Source organism: Heteronotia binoei, chromosome 3 (assembly GCF_032191835.1).
Source record: "Heteronotia binoei isolate CCM8104 ecotype False Entrance Well chromosome 3, APGP_CSIRO_Hbin_v1, whole genome shotgun sequence".
In the NCBI taxonomy this organism is placed as follows: domain Eukaryota; kingdom Metazoa; phylum Chordata; class Lepidosauria; order Squamata; family Gekkonidae; genus Heteronotia; species Heteronotia binoei.
In genome coordinates this window covers 133,309,940-133,332,102 of record NC_083225.1, presented here as the reverse complement: position 1 = coordinate 133,332,102, position 22,163 = coordinate 133,309,940, and the positions used below count along the sequence as shown (strand labels likewise).

General features: G+C 40.7%; 1 protein-coding gene across 5 annotated transcripts in view; it reads left to right on the top strand.

Annotated features, from left to right (window-relative positions):
• Positions 1–20,994, top strand: part of ILDR2 (immunoglobulin like domain containing receptor 2) — an 89,647-nt gene extending 68,653 nt beyond the window's left edge. For 3 of the 5 annotated variants that reach the window (XM_060234461.1, XM_060234460.1, XM_060234462.1), the window contains 6 exons: positions 4,977–5,123; positions 7,263–7,439; positions 11,696–11,809; positions 14,062–14,275; positions 16,314–17,004; positions 19,918–20,994. In XM_060234461.1, the coding sequence (XP_060090444.1) occupies positions 4,977–5,123; positions 7,263–7,439; positions 11,696–11,809; positions 14,062–14,275; positions 16,314–17,004; positions 19,918–19,953 (1,379 nt within the window). In that variant the 3' untranslated portion in view covers positions 19,954–20,994. The remainder of the gene's footprint in view (positions 1–4,976; positions 5,124–7,262; positions 7,440–11,695; positions 11,810–14,061; positions 14,276–16,313; positions 17,005–19,917) is intronic. The other 2 variants (XM_060234463.1, XM_060234464.1) reach the window with 2 other exon arrangements.
• The last annotated feature ends 1,169 nt before the right edge of the window (positions 20,995–22,163 follow it).

The following is a 22,163-nucleotide window of genomic DNA, read 5'->3' as shown; positions in this document are numbered from 1 at the left end:
TAATCTCTATCTTCCTCCCCCACAACAGACACCTTGTGAGGTAGGTGGGACTGAGAGAGCTCTCACAGAAACTGCCCTTTCAAGGACAGCCCTGCAAGAGCTGTAGCTGAACCAACGGTTGTTCCAGCAGCTGCAAGTGGAGGAGTGGGGAATCAAATCCAGTTCTCCCAGATAAGAGTCCATGCATTTAGCCACTATACCAAATTGGCTCTTTTGCACTACAGCACCTTCCTTATTTCAGTTGCAACTTCCGGATTCGGCGATGCGCTGTTAAGAGCGATTCGGACCGGCGCGTCCAGAGCTGCTTCTAAATCGGACTGCGGAGGGGTCCTCCCCGAGGGGCGACTCGACTCTGGGACCCAGGAAGGGTCCTAGAAGCCAGGGAGCTCGAGCGGTTGAATGGGGGTGACAGTGGAGGCGACTGCCCTCCGATCCCAGCTCGCTTCTAGCCTCTCTGTTTCGATCGCCATTTTTAAATGGCTCAAGGTTCAACTGCTGGACTTTTCCTTTTCTTCTTCTGATTTGAGTGACTCTGCACTAGCGGGACAAGCTGCATCTCTGCTATTAAGACTGTAAGTTTTCTTTCTTCTTAGTACTGATTCCTGGGGCATTGTCTTTGACAAGCAGGAAAAACGGAGAACTGGGACTGAAGCAGAATTCAGACAGAGGCAAAGATAGAGAACGGAGGGGGGGGAGGAAAACTCTCTCTTCTTCTCTTTCAAGGCTTCTAAAAGTTTCTGCCTAACCTGGTGATGCATATAATCCCTGTATGAGAAGAATCACACTAATTTCTAAACACAGAAGAGACTTGATGGCTGAATTTAACTGATTTGTTTTAAACTTCTTTCTGAAGAAAGATTTGACTTTGGGAAAGTTGCAAGCATATATGGATGAGAAGGACAGCTGGCTTAAGAAGTAATTTTAAGCTTAGGCTGAAGTGCTCTGAACAAATTTATGTGAGCTCCAACTAGACTCTTAAATCCTGGTGGGCATTGTATACTGGATTATAAAACATAACCTGATTGTTGGTTGAAGGAAGAATGCCTGTGCCAATTTTTAAAGTGGATTATAATTGGTGGATATTATGGATATAACCCTTTCATTTTGTTTTAATTTTTGATAAGGTTTGAATATTTTTGGCTTTTGATTCATTTTCCCACTTTTCCTCTTTTTTATTTACCATAGTTGGATTCTTTCTTATTTTTGCTTCTATTTTTTTTGGGGGGGGGAGTGTCTGGTCCAATTTATGTTTTTATTTTTCTCTTGGGTTGTTTGTTTAATTTTTAATTTTTGATCTCACTTGTGGATTACAAATAGGGCATTCAGCCCTGGATTACAAATTTATACCTTGAAGCAGTCGAATGTTCCTGTTGTGACTTGGATTTTAATTGAACTATCATTGGTAGAAGACCTGTTATAGTGAATTGTTTCTGTTTTAGTGAGTTGAACTGTTTTGGCTGTGGTACTAAGGGTGTTGTTCTAAAATGACTCTGTTTATTACTAGTCTTATCATTGTTTTGGGTATGGCAAATTGTTGACAGAAGCTAGAAGGTTGTTTTTCTTTTAGAATCATTTCACAATACTGGCACTGCCTGGCAGAGATTAGTTTATCTATTATAAACAGGAATATTGAGTTCCAAAACAAACCCCGAAGAGGCAGCATACAGGCCTTGTGGCTGTGAGTGCATTTACTTTAATAAGGATGGAAAATAAAGCTGCAATTGGCTTTAAAGAAACAATAAAAAAAAGAAAACTGAGAAGATAAACCACCAATACCTTCACTCAGCTCCTCATCTGGGCCAGGGAAATTTACGACCATGCAGGGAGATATGAAAGAGATGCAAAATACTCTATTAACTGCCATAGCACAGCTAACTAGTAAAGTAGATAATATAGCAGAACAGATGGCAGAGATCAAGCAAGAGCTTTTAGAGAACAGCAAACAGACAGCAGAGACCAATAAAACCTTAAAGACATTAGATGCCCAGGTGACAGATGACACACAAAAAATGGAACAACTGGGAAAAGAACAGAACATACATGATTCCAGACTCTTGCAATTGGAAATAGACAGAGATGCCTATATGCTGAGGTTCCAAAACATACCAGAAGAGAAAACTGAAGATTTACAGAAAATATTAAGTGAAGCCTTGGCTGAAATTCTACAGGTGACTCCTCAAAGGATGGAAGAAGATCAAGTCAGACGAGTGCCATCAGGCTTTATGAGATGGAATAAACTACCCAGTGAAGTTCACTTGAAGCTTACAAGAAAGAGGACCAGAGATGATATTTTGAAGCAAGCAAGAGACAAACCTATGATGATAGCTGGAAATATGGTGAAAATTTTGAGAGAGGTACTATGGCCAGTGAGACAAAAGCAGAGAGAATACCAAGCTTTAACAGGCTTCCTGAGAGAAAGAGAAATACCCTATACATGGCTAATGCCGGAAGCCTCCTTTTTACTAGTCAAGAGAATAGGTACAGGATAAACTCCATTTTCAAAGCCCAGAACTTTTTGGATAGAGTGAAGGAAAAAGAGGGGAAGGAAAAGAAGGACGATGAAGAGGAAGATGAAAGTTCTGGTGAAGAAAATCCAAATGAACCATGAAAATACCCGACAAGACAGCAGACTAAAAAAGATAAAAAAGATAGTGATAAGAAAAATCCATAATGGCATCAATAATTTCTATTAATGTGAATGGACTCAATTCTCCTGTTAAAAGGAATCTGACAAAATTGGAAATGGATATAATTTGTTTACAAGAAACCCATATTTTAACTAAAGACCAACACCTTTTGAAAAATAAGAAACTTGGTAGTTTATTTACAGCAACAGATATGAATAAAAAGAAAAGGGGAGTGGTAATATATATTAAGGATAAATTTAACCCACAATTACAGTACACCTCTGAAGATGGAAGAACCCTATTAGTCGAAATTACAGTGAACAATAAAAAAATCCTACTGGCAAATATTTATGCCCCAAATGATTGGCAAGAGAAATTCTTTCAGGATTTACATCTTAAATTATCAAATTTGGAATATGTGGAATACTGTATAATAGGAGATTTCAATGCAGTTTCTGATAGACAACTGGACAAAAAACCCCCACATAAACAGATTAAAAGTAAAAGTCTTCAATTGCCAACAAGCTTTTGGAAGCTAGCAGAGGAACTGGATTTGGTTGGCGCATGGAGAACAACACAAATTCAAAGACTTTACCTATTATTCTCCTAGTCATCAAACATGGTCAAGAATTGATATGTGTTGGCTCTGTACAAATTTGGTGAAAGATTTAGTTGAGACAGAAATTCAAACAAGAGTCATATCAGATCATAGTCCTGTAACGGTAAAGTTCAAAGGTACACGAATGAGAAGATCATGGAGGTTAAATATCTCAATTCTGAAAGATAAAGATTTTCTTAAGGAATCTAAGGTTGAAATGGAATCCTTTTTCAAACAGAACATAACACAAGATGTAAATATGCAAGTAGTTTGGGATACTGCTAAAGCATATTTCAGGGGCCTTGCAATTAGATATAGTGCCAAAAAAGAAAGAAAGAACTGAAAATTTTCAAAAACTAATGCTGCAAGCTGGAGAAGCAGAAAAGAACTTAAAAACGCAACCGACAAGACAGGAGTTCCAAAATAAGGTTAAAGAAACACAACACCAATTGAACTTGTTACTCATAGAGGAGATGGAGATAAAACTGAGATATGCCTGACAAAATTTTTTTGAGCATGCCAATAAGCCTGGAAGGTGGTTGGCCTATAGCATTAGAAAAGAGAATGCCAAAAGAATAATATCGGTCTTGAAAGATGAGAATAATAAAGAGTATGCTCCAAAAAAGGAGATATGTCAAATTGTGGAACAATTCTATAAAAAGTTATATGAAGATGAACAAGTTCACAAAACAGATTTAGATTATATTAACCAAAACAATCTTAACAAATTTACAGAAGAACAACAAACATTTTTAAATGAACCAATAACAATAAGGGAACTTGGAGACGTAATGGCATCTCAAAAGAATGGTAAAGCCCCGGGCCCAGATGGAATGCCTGCGAAATTCTACAAAGCTTATGAGGAGTCTTTACTGTTACCATTTAAAGATACAAAATGAAAAGATACAAAATGAAGACCAAATACCAGCTTCTTGGCAAGAAGCTACAATATCCTTAAACAGAATAATAGCTTTCTAAATTCATTGAAGTTAATCAGCTTAGAAAGATGTAACTGTGTTTAGAACTAAATATGCCCTCTAGATTCATTGGTACTACTGCAAGTCTTATTTTATTGATCTTTTCGATAATCTATACCTAATGGGTCTTAAGTAAAGAGAGCCTATGTGGTATTGTGGGTAGGACTGGTTTCAAATCTCCATTCAGCCATGAACCTCACTGGGTGATCATTGGCCAGTCTTTCTCTATCTCAGGTTTACTTACAAGGTTATTACGAGGATAACATGTGTATATGTGTGTGGGGAGGTATTTGTGAATTTCCATTGATTTTTCAGTTATGCTAATTCAGTAATATCATCCTTCATTTTATCATATTGCAAATTTCTGTACATTGGCCATATGAAATATTCTTTTTATTTTATGTTAAATAACTCTTATGGTGAGATTGCTGAGTTTGATTTCAGTTTTGACCATTTTTTATCTCTGGGATCAAATTTTTATTAGTTGAGGCTGTGGAGTGATGGCACAATTGTTTCTTCTTGAGCACATTTCTGTCCTCATAATTATTTCACTAATAGGGAATGGGACACCCTTTCTTCATAACTGGTAGCTTTTAATGAAGTTAATTTACATTACTTCTGATATTTCCAAAAGGAATGTTGAAGTCTTGTTAGTGTGCATTTTTGTTTATATTTAATTGATGAAAAATTGAAAGACATATGATTTACCAACTAAACCTTCTTTATTCAGTTGACAGCGTCATGTTTTACACATGTGTCTCTGTTTGCTTCCAGAGTGGGTGTTTGTGGGCTTGGTGATCCTGGGGGCTTTTCTCTTCTTCTTCCTGGTTGGGATCTGCTGGTGCCAGTGTTGCCCTCATAGCTGCTGTTGTTATGTCCGCTGTCCCTGCTGTCCAGATACCTGCTGCTGTCCACGTGCATGTGAGTGATTGCCTTCCAAAATAGACTAAACTATGAAGCAGTTTATATCTTCTTTGAAGAACAAATAAAACTCCTCCTTTACTACTTGAAGAAGTTGCTAACTGGCAGTGGAGTAGCAGGTTGGATTCAGACTAAGTTGGCAATTTCCTCCAATGCCTCCTTTTCAGGGCTCTTTTTGTAGCAGGAACTCCTTTGCATATTAGGCCACATACCCCTGATGTAGCCAATCCTCCAGGAGCTTACAGGACTCTTAGTACAGGGCCTACTGTAAGCTCCAGGAGGATTGGCTACATCAGGGGTGTGTGGCCTAATATGCAAAGGAGTTCCTGCTACAAAAAAAGCCCTGCTCCTTCTGATTGCAGACCCGTATTATTGTTGTTAGGATCCACAGTTGCTCAGGATCAACATTTTGTGAGGATTAGTGGACTGTTGTGGGAGGGAGGAGCTAGTAAAATCCCATTTTGCTGGTGGAAAATTGATTCTGAATTCAACCCACTGTGTGTACCCTGGTGTGCCCAAACACATATTGGTTGACTTTGCACAGGACTGAGGTTCTCATGGAATCTCATTTTCATGGGATGACCACAAAACACATCTGTCTCAGTCTAGCTGTGCTCACATGCAACTAATTGAATCTGTTTGACATATAACAACAAGTCGGTTCTTGATTGATTTAGGCCACTAACTGCATTGTGGTTAAGGAACAGCCTGTGTGATGAAGTGTGTCAGTATTGTTCCTGGAAAGAAGTGTGAGGCCTGTTTATTATCATCAGCAGGGCTAGTCTGGCACCTTAGGCAAGGCTAACTACTGGCACCCGTCCCCTGCATTGATAACGTCACCAAGTCACATGGGGGCACCCAGTTTGGTGCCCCTAGAAGACCAGCACCGTAGGCAATTGCCTAGTTTGCCTAGTGGCAGGGCCAGCCCTGAGCATCAGGAGTGTGAGGACCAAGCAAGATATGACAAGAGATCAGTGAACAGATCTCTTGTGAGTTTTCAAAGTATAATAACACAAATGCTCCACCAGTTGGATTAGGGCCATGGCAGAGTAGAGAGAGGAAGCTTTAGCCCTTTCCTCATACCATTCTTCCAATGCTGTTTACTCACTTGGGAGGAAAATAAAAGTACAATATAGGTACCATGTGTATTTCCTCCTTTAGAACTCTAATTAATTGGGCTCCCTTGCATTACTTCTTCGTAGCAGTGATTGTCTCTTTGCTCTGCCTATGCTTTCTGCTCATAGCCTACTTGCTATTTTCTTCCTATTTGCATTACCAGCCTGGTCCTCCTTCCTCCAGCTCTTACCCTCCCTCCACCACTTGCTCTCTCTCCTCTTTCTCTCTGACTCTCCTTTTTCCTCTTATGTCCCCAGCAGTGTCTTTTGTCTCCCTCTCCCCATCCTTTACTCTCTCCTATTTCATCCAGTGCTATTCCCTTCTCACAAAGCCCCTCATAGCCTCCTCCCTTCTTGTGGAGACCCTGCAACTTTTGGTGCCATATTGGTTCATAAAGGAACTCCAAATGCCACCTGAATTTGTCTTCTTATAGTTTCTACCCATGTATACATGATTTTCTACTGGGAGGGTTACCCCCAGATCTACCATAAATTTTCAGATCTATCCTCATCCCATATGGCTCCATTGTGCAGATTTTTTGACTGGCATGGTGGGGACATATATGGCAATTATATAGAAGATATTAAGTGCCTAATGGAATCCAGTTTTGACACTACTTTCAGCGCATTGCAGGAAGGGCATGTTTGGGAGATCCAAATAAGAACATAAGAGAAGCCATGTTGGATCAGGCTGATGGCCCATCCAGTCCAACACTCTGTGTCACACAGTGGCAAAAAAAAAATTAGATAGATAGATAGACAGACAGACAGACAGACACACACACACACACACACACACACACACACACACACACACTTTAAGCTTTAGCTTAAAATGGATTCAGGGGGAGTTAAATACATGGTTTGGGACAAGCCTTTGTAAGAGTCAACCACCTCTTGCAGCTTCTGTTATTTACTTTAAATCTCTAAGGGCAAGAACAGCTGTACAGCAATAATTGTGAAACACTGCAGAATTCAAAGGCTAGTGTTTGTCATTATTGACAATTCATCTTTTCTTCTCCAGTATATGAGGCCGGAAAAGCTGCAAAGGCTGGGTATCCTCCAGCAGCCACATCAATCCCGGGTCCTTACTATATTCCCACGGTCCCTGTGGGTGGCATCCCATCTCATGCTGTCATGATGGAAAAGTCACATCTTCCTCCATTGGCACCCAGTGAATCCAGCACAGGAAGCCAAAGCGGTAATCAGGAACTTTTCTATGTCTTTTCAGAACAGCTTGAGGCAGCAGAACCCCAAATGGAAACAAGATGGGAAATGAAATTCACAAAATAACAATTCATTTCTGCATGCAGAAAGTTTGTAATTCTCTTATGCTAACAAAGGATGATTGGAAGTTTAGAAAGGGATGTTCCCCTAAGAAAATGATAAGGTAGAAACTTTTGCACTTAATTGTACTATTGGTGGCAAGATTATATGCACAGATTTTCATATTTTTCATGACAACTCCCATATTTTTAATAGGTATTTCCATGTATTATTTCATGTGAGGCTACTCTAGATTTTGTCCAGAAGACAGACTGTTCAGTTACTGCTAAATCAGAAGAGAATGAGGTGATGCTGTGAAGAAGAGCTAAAGTAACACATGACCCTCCACGGTCCATGTACTGGATTATGCTTTATGTGCTTTCATTCCAGCAGTTTGGTCTTGCAAGGAGTAAGAGGGGGATATGTTGAATATCCATGCTAGACACTTGAGAAGTCCTGTTTGGAAGCTTATTTAGGGCTGATTTATACAATGCAATTGACCACAATTTCTCTTTTTGTTTTCTTTCAGTTCACATTAAACAAGCTGCTTTGGGTCCCCATTGGTGGAGAAAGGCAGGGTATAAATGAAGTAAATAAAAATATGCAAAAACTGTTGCAGCCACTTCTTTAATTCAAAAGTACATTGTGAGGTGAAAGAGCCACTGCTGTATTCTGAGTCTTTGTGGCTAACTTGCCCTCCTGTTCTTTATGAATAGGCTGTTGTCTCAGTATTCTAACAGCGCTGAAGGATTGGTGGGGTCTGCACTTTAATTTTTCTTGCTCTGCATCTTTTGCATTTCCTGTCAAGGGCCTGCTTAGGCTCATCTAACAAACTTGAATTTGCACAGCTGTCTAAAGTAAGCATGGGCATGAACTGAACCACGAAGCAAAATTCGTCATGAATTTTGCCCTGTTCATAGTTCACAAACCAAAGTTTGTGATGAATCTACCTTTATGAACCTCCATGAATGTTTAAAGAAGTTTGTAAAAATTGAGGTAGTGAGGCGAGTCAAATTGGGTAGGAAACTGCTTGATGTTTGAGGGCAAGCAGTTGGTTTAAAGTTTAAAGGGCCTGCACAAGACAGCTTAAAAATTGCTCAGCTATTTTTCAGGGTTTCTTCAAACCCTGTTGAAAGGGGCTGCAGTCCATTTCAACAGGGTTTGTCGGCATCTGGACCGGTTATGAATGAGCCTCCAGGTTTGGTTTGTGGTTCAGCCACATTTTTCTAGTTCGTGCCCATCCCTAGTCCAAAGTAAAAAAAATAAGACACCTGCTCTTCCTGTGTGTCAAGTCTGCCACCCACAGGCAATTCATAGTGTTTGACACACAGACCATTTACCCATGCATTGTCCAAAATATTCCTTTCTGGATTAGTGCAGTAGTAGCAGCACACACAAATTTCCACCTGGTTTCTGTGCATGCTAGATCATGTCCTGCATGCCTTGAAGAAACACTGATGTGTGGTGATTTTTTTTGTTCATATAAAGCTGCAGTCACATACCTACTTGGTGGTGACCAGGCATAGTATGCTCCACCTTTTTGGAAGTTAAGTGCCACTGAACCCAAGCAAGCAAGGTTAGGATGGGGCCACACATCATTTCCCCATCACTGACAGAAAGCCACGGAAGCAGTTTATCAGCAGCATCACACAGTGCTTGTGGATCAAAAGCTTACCCTACAATCTCTTGAAACAGCAGGTGGCATTTTAGGAAGGAAAAAATCTAACTAGTAATGGTCAAAAACTTGACTTTTACCACAGTGCCACATTGAGATGACATAACTGAAAAATCAATTTGTGATCATATGCTAACAATAAAGCTTCTCTACCCTTGTGCTACCGTACTGGCCTTTTGAGGGATTGTCAGAAGAGTCAGGCTTGAAATAATCTGTGCATTTGTGCTCTCCTGAACCCAACATAAGAACAGATGAACTAATGAAAGTAGAACATTTGGAAGTGGGAAATAAACCATCAACTGGCCCAGAGCAGAAATAATATCAAATGAAGAAATTATCTTTCTCAACAGAGTATTTTGAACAACATATCAATGCTTCATCTGTGTGTTCTAAAAAAAAGTCACTGCACAGAAATTGATGCCTTGTATGCACAGTAATCCTGGGAAACTCAGGGCTTGCCCAAAATTAAGACATATGCTAAAATAAAGTTGCATAGTTCAGTGTATTTAGATCTGACACATGCCTGATTTTCTGCCTGGAATAATATACAGGTTGCATACCTTGTAAAAGATCAATGAACTTTCCTCACCACCCCCAACTTCTTACACCTCAAGAGCCAACAAATTCAAGGACTGGTCTGTTATATAGGTTACTTATGCTGATTATTTCTGATTTTATATGGAGGAGCCCATGACTGAATTACAGGAATTTGACTGGAGGTAGTAGACTGATGTGCTTTTTTAAAGAGATATTACAGTGCACAAATTGTAATAGAAGCAGAGGAAAAGGTGAGGTACCAGAAGAAACCATGAATGTTTCTGTATACATTAAGGTTTGTTTGTGTACACCAGTAGTAATTCAGTAAAGGTCATAACTTTATGTAGTTTCATCTCCTACAGCTCAGTCTTTGCATAGTTACTCAGAAGTAAGTCACACTGGGATCAACTGGATTTATTAATCCTAAATAATTACACAGGATTGAGTGTATTGAAGAACTATGCTCTTATCATTGAGAGCAGAAATTATACATGTTGATCGGGGGTTTGAAATTAGTATAGAAAATAGAGGCTGCAGTCCTCTTCTGAGTAGAGCTGTTCAGATTGCTCTCAGAGGAGCTCACCTTATGATCAAACCACTTAGGATACTTGAAGCTTGGTCTATGTTCTATCCTGTCTATTGGACTTCTTGGTTTCTTTATGTGAAAGTTAGGTAATGGGTTAGATCCCACAAATCCATTCCATTAGCAGAGATACTTTCATACAGTAGAGTCTTCTTCCAGGGGAAAGCACTTTTAGTGGAACAGATATGGGGGATCTAACTAGGGCTGACAAGGCCCCAATGCGGTTCAAGCAATCCCTGCTCCCAGGTCCCATTATCCACTGCTGCTTTATGTGGTGGCAGAGAAACAATAAAGGTGGGGGAGGGGAGTTTTGTGTACTCACCAGACATTTATACAGGAAGTGACAAGGTTATCGCTAGGAATTACTGGAATCTCTGATTTTACACTAGAGTTTTCAGTGATTCCTACAGCTATCCTTGTCACTTTCTGTATCAATTTCCAATAAGTACATGAGATTGCTTTTTTTCCTCCTGCAATGCTATTCCTTCCCACAGCCCTCCCAGTGGTTGCTAGTTCTAGACCCAACTCTATATCTCTACTTGGTTTAATAATTAGGGCTGTGGTTTAATAATTAGGGCTAGTATCAGGGGCTGAGTTGCTTGGAGGACACCATTGTGATAGCATCCCCAGAAGTGTCCACCACTGGCCAGAGCCCCCTCCTGTTGCTCCTTGCTACATTCCTACTTGCCCACCAACTTGGGCAGATGAATAAGTGAGAACAGGTTCAGATTTTAAAATAGTTATTTTATATATATGCTGTTATATATGTATTTTGTATTTTATCTTTCTCTCAACAATGCAATTTTATCTAGTTTTTGATACATTTTATTATTACATTTTAACTGGAACTCTGAACAGAAACATTAACTTGATAATGCTTTGTTTTATTAGTTGGATATGATCGTGGACTGTAATAAAACTGAATCTGAAAGTAGCAACAGGGATGAGGAGCACTGTGGCTTATTTCCTTACCCATCTATTGTCTGAGCCAATGGGTGGTTATAGCAAGGAACTCTCATGGCAACAGAGGGGTCTGCTGGAGGGGAGAGGAATCTACTAACTTGATTTATTAAAGTTGTATTGCTGAAGGTCTTCAACCACAGCCATATTACACTCTGCTTTTTTGTTAATCATAAATAATTTCACAAAGTAAAAATGTATTATGAAGAATAAATGTTTTAAATAATCAAAACTGAATTATTTGATTTCAAGCTGATAAAAGCATGTGATGTCTTAGATGCCTTCAAATATGACCAAGGTCTAGGCTGGTTCTTACAAGCATAAATATATCAAGGACTGTGAAACAACTAATAAAGCAGTAGGCAAGAGGATTTAATACAACAATGTCTATGCTTTGGAATTAACATATTGACCATTCATTAACTTTCCCCAACAGTACGCAAAGGCTACAGAATCCAGACTGACAAAGACAGAGATTCAATGAAGGTGTTGTACTATGTTGAGAAGGAACTGGCTCAGTTTGACCCAACGAGGAGGATGCGAGAAAGATGTGAGAAGCAGACCTTTTGCAACTATTTTCAGCAAAGCCCAACACTGAATCCTTTAAAACAAAATAGAATGTTAATGTAGCCTCCACTCCATGTTTCTGACAATACTTTTTATACATTATTTTAATAAAAGGGTCCAGTGTTCCTGGGGATCCATGAAGGTTGTTGAGAAAGTCCCCATGTCTTCCATAAGGCAGAGACTAAGCCTTCCTTTGCTATTCAGCTGAAGTGAAAACAAAGGCCTCTTTTTTTAAAGTAATGGAGGGAGGGTCTCTGGCTTGTGGGAAGGGGACAGAATCAGCTTTGCCTTCTTTCATGCATTGGCTGCCATTCACAGTCACCTAGCCTTCAGATCAGATCACTAGCTAGGAAACACAATTTGTAACAGAGAGAGAGAGGTGCCACTCTGCATAGATGATAATAGCCAATGATAATTTTCAGCTGGATACTGTTAGCTCAGGTTTTATGTAATGCTGGACCGACTTCCCACTAGTGTTGCTCTGCCCCGAGACTTCTGTTTTCCTCCAGCTCAAGTGATCAATTTCCCATCAGTTGCTCCACGGGTGCATATTGAGCCATGGCAACCTCCAGTTCCCTGCACCATTTTTAGATGCTGTCTTTTCAGGATGACATTGCCACACGGAGAATTGGAGGTGGCTGCGGCTCAGAATGCACCCATGGAGCAACTAGTGGAAAATCTATAGCTTGCTCCAAGGAAAACAGAAGCCTGGGGGTGGAACAATGCTAGTAGGAAATCGGTCCTCGTCTTTTTTCTGTTCCTGTGAACAGCTCTTGAAGTTTTTCCAGGCCCTTTTCCACCCCTATTTACTTAGCTGTTATCTAGAATTTCCAAACCATCAAGGATATCTCTTGCTGTTTCTGATGCAAATTCCTTTCCTATCTAGTGGTGAGATTGATTAGAACTAGAGCCAGGGCCTTCTGAGTTGTGGCTCTGTAAAATCAGCTACCTTCCCAGATCTGGCCTTGTGGGCTATGCAGAGACAGAATAAACATTTTCCTTAAGTGTAGCTGATAGGAGTCACACGGTATTGTTCTGAGGACGTGAGAGGACAGGAGCCTTCACAGGGCATGCATAGTTTTTACACGCAGAGATATTCTCAGTGACAACTTTTGAGAATCATGGCAGACATTCTGTCAGGAATATGAAGACAAGAAAAATAGCTCTGCAGACTAAGGTTGTCCAAGTTGCTGACTCATCCAGTCCATTCAGATGCGATAGATTGATTTAAAAATAAATAAATAAATTGCTGCCCTCTATTTTTAGTTTACACAATCAGTAGATCCAGCTGATAAGTGCTAGAAGGTCACGGCTGTCACAGACACACAAGCTGCCCCAATCAACTGATAGACAGACCCAAGGAGTGACTTTAATCACAGCTTTTAGAGAAAGTAACAAATTACACGGTGTTCTAAAACAGTAATCACTGAACATGCTGCCATTTTCCACCCACAAGAAATACTATAAAAAGGCTTCCTCCAGATTGGAATGCCTGGGATCCAGATGTCATGGCATGTGGTAGGGTAGGCAGTGGGGCTGATGGGAGGGAAACATCCAGTCATTAAAAAAAAATCCCTGATTGATTGATCATACTGAACCAGCCTGTCTCCCACTCTAGAAAGACAGTGGGCATATAAAGTTAACACACTGAAGGCTTCATCTTCCATAATTCCTCCACAGAGGGATGTATATGAAAATTAGAGACATACACAGAAATTTTATTAATAGTAATGGAAGGAAGAGATTTGTTTCAGAGAAAAGATGCAGTTGCTTTGTGCTTTTATGTGGTATTAAAGACACTGAAAGATCGCAGATCTGGTGGAGCAATGCTAGTGGGAAATAGGTCCAGCAGTTTTGCCTCATGTATCTATGTGAGACAGAAGCTCATCTAATTTTTCCTCAGAACATATCTTTTTCCATTTTTGTCTGATTCAAGATGTGTGTTTGGTATTATTGGTGAAGGAGGAGTGAAGCTTGAACTTTGTCTTTATCCCACCCCTGCAGTTCTCTTGACAGGTTTCAGTTTTGTTAGCATATCTCAGAGCATGTGAGAGGGAGGTCAGGATAAAAATAATGGCAATATGGCTTTTGATGAGTGATCTCACATTTCTAATAGAATCCATTGCTAAGAACTAATCAAAGTTCCACTCAGAAGTAGCAAGCCACTATTTGAATGGATAGGAGCATGTCTCACCATGATATTTATTTCTGTCATTTCTCTTCCATCTGTTACAGACAACAATACCATTTCAGAGCTCAGCTCCTTGCATGAGCAAGATGCCAACTTCCGCCACTCTTATCGTCAAGTCCGCAGGAAGCCACTCCCTCCTCCAGGAGGTCTCCTGGATGGCGATTCTGAGTACTGGGCAGGGGTTGTCAGTGGAGGTGGCACATCCAGACCACAGACATGCTCTGATTACAGGGATGAGAGAGGAAGCTTCAGGCTGAGGTGAGTGTAATGCCTAGGAGAGGGAGAACAGGAAGGAGAGAAGCGTCTTTTTTATTTTCTGGTTTTCTGTGCATTAATGGCAAGGAAGGTTCTAATAGGATGCAGAGATAGTTACAGAAATTTACTAGCTCTTTTGGGCTGTAATTCTAAGCACAATTGTTGCAAAATTCTATTGAGTAGGATAACTGAATTGATTTCTTGGATCAGTGACATTGGAACAAATATATTGATTTATTCATATGATATAGGCTAACATTTAAAGTAATTTAAAGTGCTGCTATGACACAACCAAGGAATTTAATTTTAATGTTAGTTTCTTAATGGAGAGTCATACTTCTAGGGTATCCCATTTGGGCCCATGTATATATTGTGCGTCAGTGAGTGCTTCCCTTGTGATCCATACCCAGCAGAGAACTATCTCTTGGCTTCCTAGCATATTAATCTGTGATATACGCAGAGGTAAAACAAAACAAAAATGGATCAGTAACACAAACTGTGTGACGGGGGCGGGAGGCATATTTGTATGAAAAGTGAAGCTGCTTTATAGCGAGTCACATCTTTTGTCCTTCTAGCTCAGCATCATTTGCTCTGACAGTAGCTCTGCAGGGTCCCCGGGTGAACAATGCCTGATTTGAGTCCAATAGCACCTCCAAGACCAGCAAGATTTTCATGGTATAAGCTTTTGAGAGCCAATTTTTTCTTTGTCATATGTCATTGTTCCCCCCAGTACCTGAGATCCTTTCACTAGAGATGCCAAGTATTAAGTGTTAGACCTTTCTACCAGCTATGGATGATTGTGAACCTCTTAATATGTAAACCCAAGCACTACCTATTGCATTACACTGACAATCTGACCACAGGCCCTGTAAAAAGTTTTGCTGTGTTGTGCTTTCCTTCACCAAATTAGTACTCATTTTGCTATATACTTACTATATACATTCTCTCAAAAGACTGTCACTAATCTACCCAGTCAGACAATTTGGGGAGTCAGGATTTGAGCCCAGGTCACAGTGCATCATTTCACTTTCCAGACTGCAAAATACTTTTCACATGTGAAGTACCCTGGCTGTCCTATATTTGGGCTTCTTAGCGCTAATAATCCTTTCCCTATCCAGTGTGTGATTGCAATAAAAAAGGCCAATGCCATGCTGGGAATTATTAGGAAAGGAATTGAAAACGAATTAGCCAGTATCATAATGCCCCTGTATAAATCGACAGTGCGGTCTCATTTGGAATACTGTATACAATTCTGGTTACCACACCTCAAAAAGGATATTATAGCATTGGAAAAAGTCCAGAAAAGGGCAACTAGAATGATTAAAGGTTTGGAACACTTTCCCTATGAAGAAAGGTTAAAACATTTGGGGCTCTTTAGCTTGGAGAAACGTTGACTGCGGGGTGACATGATAGAGGTTTACAAGATTATGCATGGGATGGAGAAAGTAGAGAAAGAAATCCTTTTCTCCCTTTCTCACAATACAAGAACTCATGGGCATTCAATTAAATTGCTGAGCAGTCGGGTTAGAACGGATAAAAGGAAGTACTTCTTCACCCAAAGGGTGATTAACATGTGGAATTCACTGCCACAGGACGTGGTGGCGGCTACAAGCATAGCCAGCTTCAAGAGGTGTTTGGATAAAAATATGGAGCAGAGGTCCATCGGTGGCTATTAGCCGCAGCATATTATTGGAACTGTCTGGGGCAGTGATGCTCTGTATTCTTGGTGCTTGGGGGGGGGGGGGGGGGCGCAAAATGGAAGGGCTTCTAGCCCCACATGTGAACCTCCTTTTTTTGGGGCCACTGTTTGACACAGTGTGTTGGACTGGATGGGCCATTGGCCTGATCCAACATGGCTTTTCTTATGTTCTTATCCTCGTTCACTTAGGGTCTTCATCTTTGGCTCAGGGAGGAAGCATGTGAAGCTGATGGCATATGCTGCTCATGATATATTCCAGTATATGCTTGGATTGATAACTGCTTACCATTGTCTAGCTGTTGTAAACAAAACACAAAAGCATTTGTTTTCTGTTTCCCACAGTCAGCAGAGATCAAAGTCAGAGAAGCTCTCTCGGAAGAGTTTCTCCATGGGAATGCCAGCTGTCTCCATGGATGAACTTGCAGCTTTTGCTGAGTCTTACAGCCAGCGTGCCCGTCGAACAGAGGGCAATCAGGAACCCAGGCGCTTTGAGAGATCAGGGTCAAGAGTAGCACATGGAGGGGGAGTACAGCACCAGGACAACTCCTCAGATGAATATTATGGCGCACGAAGGGGAAACCATGAGCCACTGACAGATTCAGATCGGGGCTGGTCATATAGTCCCCACCGGAGACATACCCATGATGAGAAACATATTCCTAGGCTAGTGTGTCGGACACCTGGAGGGAGTCAGAAGTACGACCACTCTTACCTAACCAGTGCCCTTGAAAGGAAATCGCGAAGCTACGATGAGAGTGGCGAGAACAGCGAGACCCCTTCAAAGCTTAGCTCCCATTCCAGCCAGAGAGGTGGGTCGTATTATGCCTGGTCACCACCATCAACCTACAAGTCAGGACAGCAGCAACAGCAGCAGCCGCAGCAGCAGCAACAACCTCCACAGCAGGAGGAAGGAGAAGATCCTCTGCCACCTTACAGTGAGAGGGAGTTGAGCCGGGGTTCTTCATACAGAAACAGAGAACAATCTAATCTCAATTCCTCAGAGAAGAAAAGGAAAAAAGAGCCAAAGAAAACAGTAAGGCCACATCTGGCACTCCTGATCCAAATGGGTTGAATAGGAATCATCCGGCATGGGAGGTTGTCAGGTCCTGGGGTGACAGGGCTACTTGGGGCTGCTTCTAAGGGACCATTTTATAGGATCCAAGTTGCACCTAGAGGGGGATAAAGATTTCACTGTTGCTTGCAAGAATTTTGCAGACAAAAGCTGAAAATTATGCAATCTACATGTGAAGGACTTGTAGTGCATTCTTAGGTTTTTGGATTTTGAGTAAAAATATATCCTGTATATGGACTTCACACAAGAAGAAGAGTGCAAAGGAGAACATCTTCAACAGAAGGTTTCTTAGGCTAGGGGAGGTTCTTCAGGAAAGTAGGAAAATATTTGACATTAGTAAATCATGCATGAGTTTTAGTTAACTCAGAAAGAGGAGGTGCTTGTATGAAATCCAAGGAGGATGAGTAGAGAGCAATTATTATTCAATTTATAATGTTTCCAAGGTTTTTGAATGTTATGCTAACTCACAGGTTTTTTTTAAAATTTTTGTAAGTTTATTGAAAAGATGCAAAACAATACATAATACAATATCATAAAAGGAGTCAAGTTACAGGAGTCAATGAGAATAAATCCAAAATTTTACGATCACTTGTAAAGTTAATGGCTAACATATTGTACACAAGGGAGCTAAAGCAGTGCCTCAGAAGGACACAGAGTAATACAGTCACAGAGATATAGCAGTAAAATTAGGGTTAAACACTTAAATAACCACCAGAAAAATAAATAAATAAATAAATAAATAATAGTAATAAATAAGCGATTATAACTTTTATATTGTAAGCTATCTGCAGGTGGAATAACCATAAGGAAAGCAAAAATAACAAAAGTAAATAGGATGAAGAGATTCAAGGAGAGTGGAAGAGAAAGATAGGATTATGAGATTAGAATATCTATAGCAGAAGAAAAGTTGAACAGAGAGGGGTAGTGAGAAATGTGTTCAATAAGAGGAAACCAAATAGAGATGAGTGAGTCGTGGTTTAAGTTTGAAGTAGGGACACATCATGAAGATGTGATTTTTTCCATCAATAGAAAATCCCATATCTTCTTGCATCATGAAGAAAGAGATGGAGAGCCAGTTTGGTGTAGTGGTTAAGTGTGCGGACTCTTATGTGGGAGAACCGGGTTTTATTCCCCACTCCTCCACTTTCACCTGCTGGAATGGCCTTGGGTCAGCCATAGCTCTGGCAGAGGTTGTCCTTGAAAGGGCAGCAGCTGTGAGAGCCCTCTCCAGCCCCACCCACCTCACAAGGTATCTGTTGTGGGGGAGGAAGGAAAAGGAGATTGTGAGCCGCTCTGAGACTCTTCGGAGTGGAGGGAGGGATATAAATCCAATATCATCTTCATCATCATCTTCTTCTATCCTTCCATGTAGAGGCAATGACTGCCTTAGCTGCTGCGCAAAGAAAGGCTATCAAAGTCCTGCGGGTGTCATGGATTGCAGAGTCTTGCCAAAGATTAAAAAGCAGGATTTCATAGGTGAAGGGAAATTGTGGTTGACTATCAGTTGAGCTTAGGTATGAACCAAATGCCAGAAGGGTTGTAGTTTGGGACACAACCACCAGGAGTGAAAGTAAGATCCTATAGAAGAGCATTGTTTCCAGCAAGTGTCGCTAAAAGTTGAATTGATACGGTGAAGCTGAGCCTGGGGTGTAATACCACCGAGCAAGCAACTTGAAGGATTGGAACATAATATTAAGAGTTTTGGATTTGTGAACCATATGTATTGCCATTGAGAGGAGGTAAATGAAAGCTCACCGTCTGACTGCCATGCAGACGTATAAGAAGGTAGGGGTGGTTTGGAAGTAGCCAGAAGGATTTGATAGAGTTTAGGAAGGGAATTGAAAACAAATCAGCCAGTATCATAATGCCCCTGTATAAATCGATGGTACGGTCTCATTTGGAGTACTGTGTGCAGTTCTGGTCGCCGCACCTCAAAAAGGATATTATAGCATTGGAGAAAGTCCAGAAAAGGGCAACTAGAATGATTAAAGGGCTGGAACACTTTCCCTATGAAGAAAGGTTGAAACGCTTGGGACTCTTTAGCTTGGAGAAACGTCGACTGCGGGGTGACATGATAGAGGTTTACAAGATAATGCATGGGATGGAGAAAGTAGAGAAAGAAGTACTTTTCTCCCTTTCTCACAATACAAGAACTCGTGGGCATTCGATGAAATTGCTGAGCAGACAGGTTAAAACGGATAAAAGGAAGTACTTCTTCACCCAAAGGGTGATTAACATGTGGAATTCACTGCCACAGGAGGTGGCGGCAGCCACAAGTATAGCCACCTTCAAGAGGGGTTTAGATAAAAATATGGAGCAGAGGTCCATCAGTGGCTATTAGCCATTGTGTGTGTATATAATTTTTTGCCACTGTGTGACACAGAGTGTTGGACTGGATGGGCCATTGGCCTGATCTATATGCCTTCTCTTATGTTCTTATGAGGGAATGCCTGATTCCAGCTAACTCACAGTGTTAATGCTAAGACAACACTTCAAAAGGACTATCTGCTTTAGGGAGCTAGATGTTGAACAGTTGTAAGGGTAACTCAAGAGAGGGGAGAATTCTTTTGTCAGTCAATTTCCTGGGACTGAATCTTGAATGCAAACAAGGATTCTTTGAGCAGGTTTTCAGAAGGGTCATGAGAAGTAGTTTAATATATGCTACCACCAATCTGGCTAGCATACAGGGAAGACTTCTGGCTGAGTAGCCAGAAGTTAGGAAATGCCATCATAACATGAAAAGTTAGGTAATGCCATCATAAAATGAAAGCAAATGTCAAATGTTTTCTGCTAAGGCTGCATAGTCTCTTTGTGTTAGGATTGATACGTCTTCTGCTTATATATATATATTTGCTTCTCTTTTGCTTGTTACAGAATGAATTTCCAACAAGGATGTCTCTTGTGGTGTGATGTTGTCTTAGAAGGCTTGTATTAACAGACTGATAAACCAGAAGCTCTCAGAACTACTTCAAGGAATGTGCAGTGTCACTAGATGTTGAACACTCTTGTCAGTTTTGTCATGGACCTTGAGGACTTATGTGAAAGCCATTTCCATCCTGTTGCTCTTACTCGGCTATTGGAAAAGATAGCCCCTTCACCAGGAATTAAAGTGGGGTGTTTTGTTTTTACTGCACTTGTCCTGGGATTTCACTGCACAAGGGTGATGTCTCTGTACTTTAATCCTCCAATACGCCTGCAGTACTGAAGGAGCTGTGATCTTGTACAGTATATATTCTCACTCCATTATTAAATGCTTCTCAACTGTGTGAATGTACATCCTACAATTGGCAGAGAAAGTTGCTGAGGGTTTCAGGGCCTCTGGTCACTTGCCCTTTCACTCCTATTTTAAGAGAAAGAAGGAATTCATGTAACATTCCAATCATGGAAGTGGTGTTTTCAAGAGAAATTGCAAAAAAGGAAGCCTTCATATTTTGAAAATGACCCAAAACTGCAATCTGGGACACTGCACTATGAAGGACAGAGTAATGAAAGACATTTTGGAACTTTTTTTTGTAAAGGTCTACTCATTCAGTAATGGGAGCCACCAATAAGATTAATGTTTTGTTTTGGAGGTGAAACTCAGTAAATTTTGCTGTAATGAAAATGTGCCATGTTATTCCACTGTTGTCTGATATGATGTATCAGCGTTGCCTTACAGTTGAACTATAGCCATAAAAGGCTTCAGCTGGGAATGCTGATTGGTCTTACTGTAAGCAGAATTCATGCTCAGGTTCTGCTGACAGTACTCTCTGGACAATGTTTATTATTTTTTTAAGCCAACTGATAGGCAAGAGCAGAGCAAGAATGAGAAAATCAGGGTGCAAAAGAAAGGAATAGCCATTTCTTTTATACTTCTACAGGGACCAAGCTTTCTACTATCTGGTAATTGGCTGAGGCCATTCAACAAGGCAACACAAGATATGAACAATAAATATGTTGGATGAAACACCAGCTTTGGTAGCTACTTCATTCCAGTTGTTTACATTTTGTTCCTTTTCTAATATAAGAGTTGCCCAGAACACTCCATAGAATGTGCAGAACTGCCCCAAGTATGTAGGAATACTGGCTGTGAAGCTCCATTTAGTTTGGTTTCAATATGGGGCGGGGGAGACTTTGGCTGCATCTACCCATCTTTATTATGTTATCATTGCAAATGTTTGCATCTGCATTCTCCTGTCCTCAAAGGATAATTTTGTTGTAAGTAATTGGTAGTGCAACAGTATCAATTCTTGGAGGCAAAGTTCAGTCAGCTTGGGCAGGTGGAAAATCTACTTTTATCTCTATAGCCAGGATACTACTTTATAGCAAAATTTGCTGGAAAACTACCAGTTTAAGTGGAAAATGAACAAATGCATTTCAAGACTGTAATTGGGTTTTGAAAGCAAGTTCTAAAGTGATGCTTACTAGTGAGCAGCAAGTCTAGGTCTTGACTGGTAAAGAACAAGACAGTGTGAGTTTAATCAGGGACCCACTTTTGAGCCTCTTCCTTATGCCAGATTTATGAAGGACACTAGTCATCATAAACCAGGGTATCCTTGTGGTTCAATGGGGGTGGAGCAGAAAAAAGAGATTTACTGTGAGCTCTGGTCACCACCTACATGGGACCTTTTCCAGAGATTGGATGCAGTCCTTGCAATGTTTTTGTTCCCATGGGCCATATGAATCTTGAGCTGAACTTATGCTCATCCTAGTACAGGCAGCAGCAATACGCAAGACCCAGCTTGACTTGTCCTGTAAGTGCAGGCCTCTTTCCCAGTTTCCAGTTTGGTACTAAAACACTGAGGAAGAAGTTAAGTGTCGGACACTGCTCAGAGGCTCCCAGCCCCTTAGGAGACATACTGTCTAACATAATAATACTCCTAACAAATGAGCTGTGAAAAGCTGCTCCCACCCCCAATAGTTGTCCTGATACTCAGCAACATGATAAATGTGTTCTGGATGTTTCAGAACAATCGCCAGGCCCTTCTCATGGCTTTCTTCCTATTGCCTTTGCAGCAGCAGAATCTGGAGAACTGTAATTGTTCACATTTTTATCCTGTCCTTGCTCTAAAGAGATTGTGATGACATACCTAGTTCTTTTCTTCTTAACCATATCCTTCATGACAACCCTAATAAAGTAG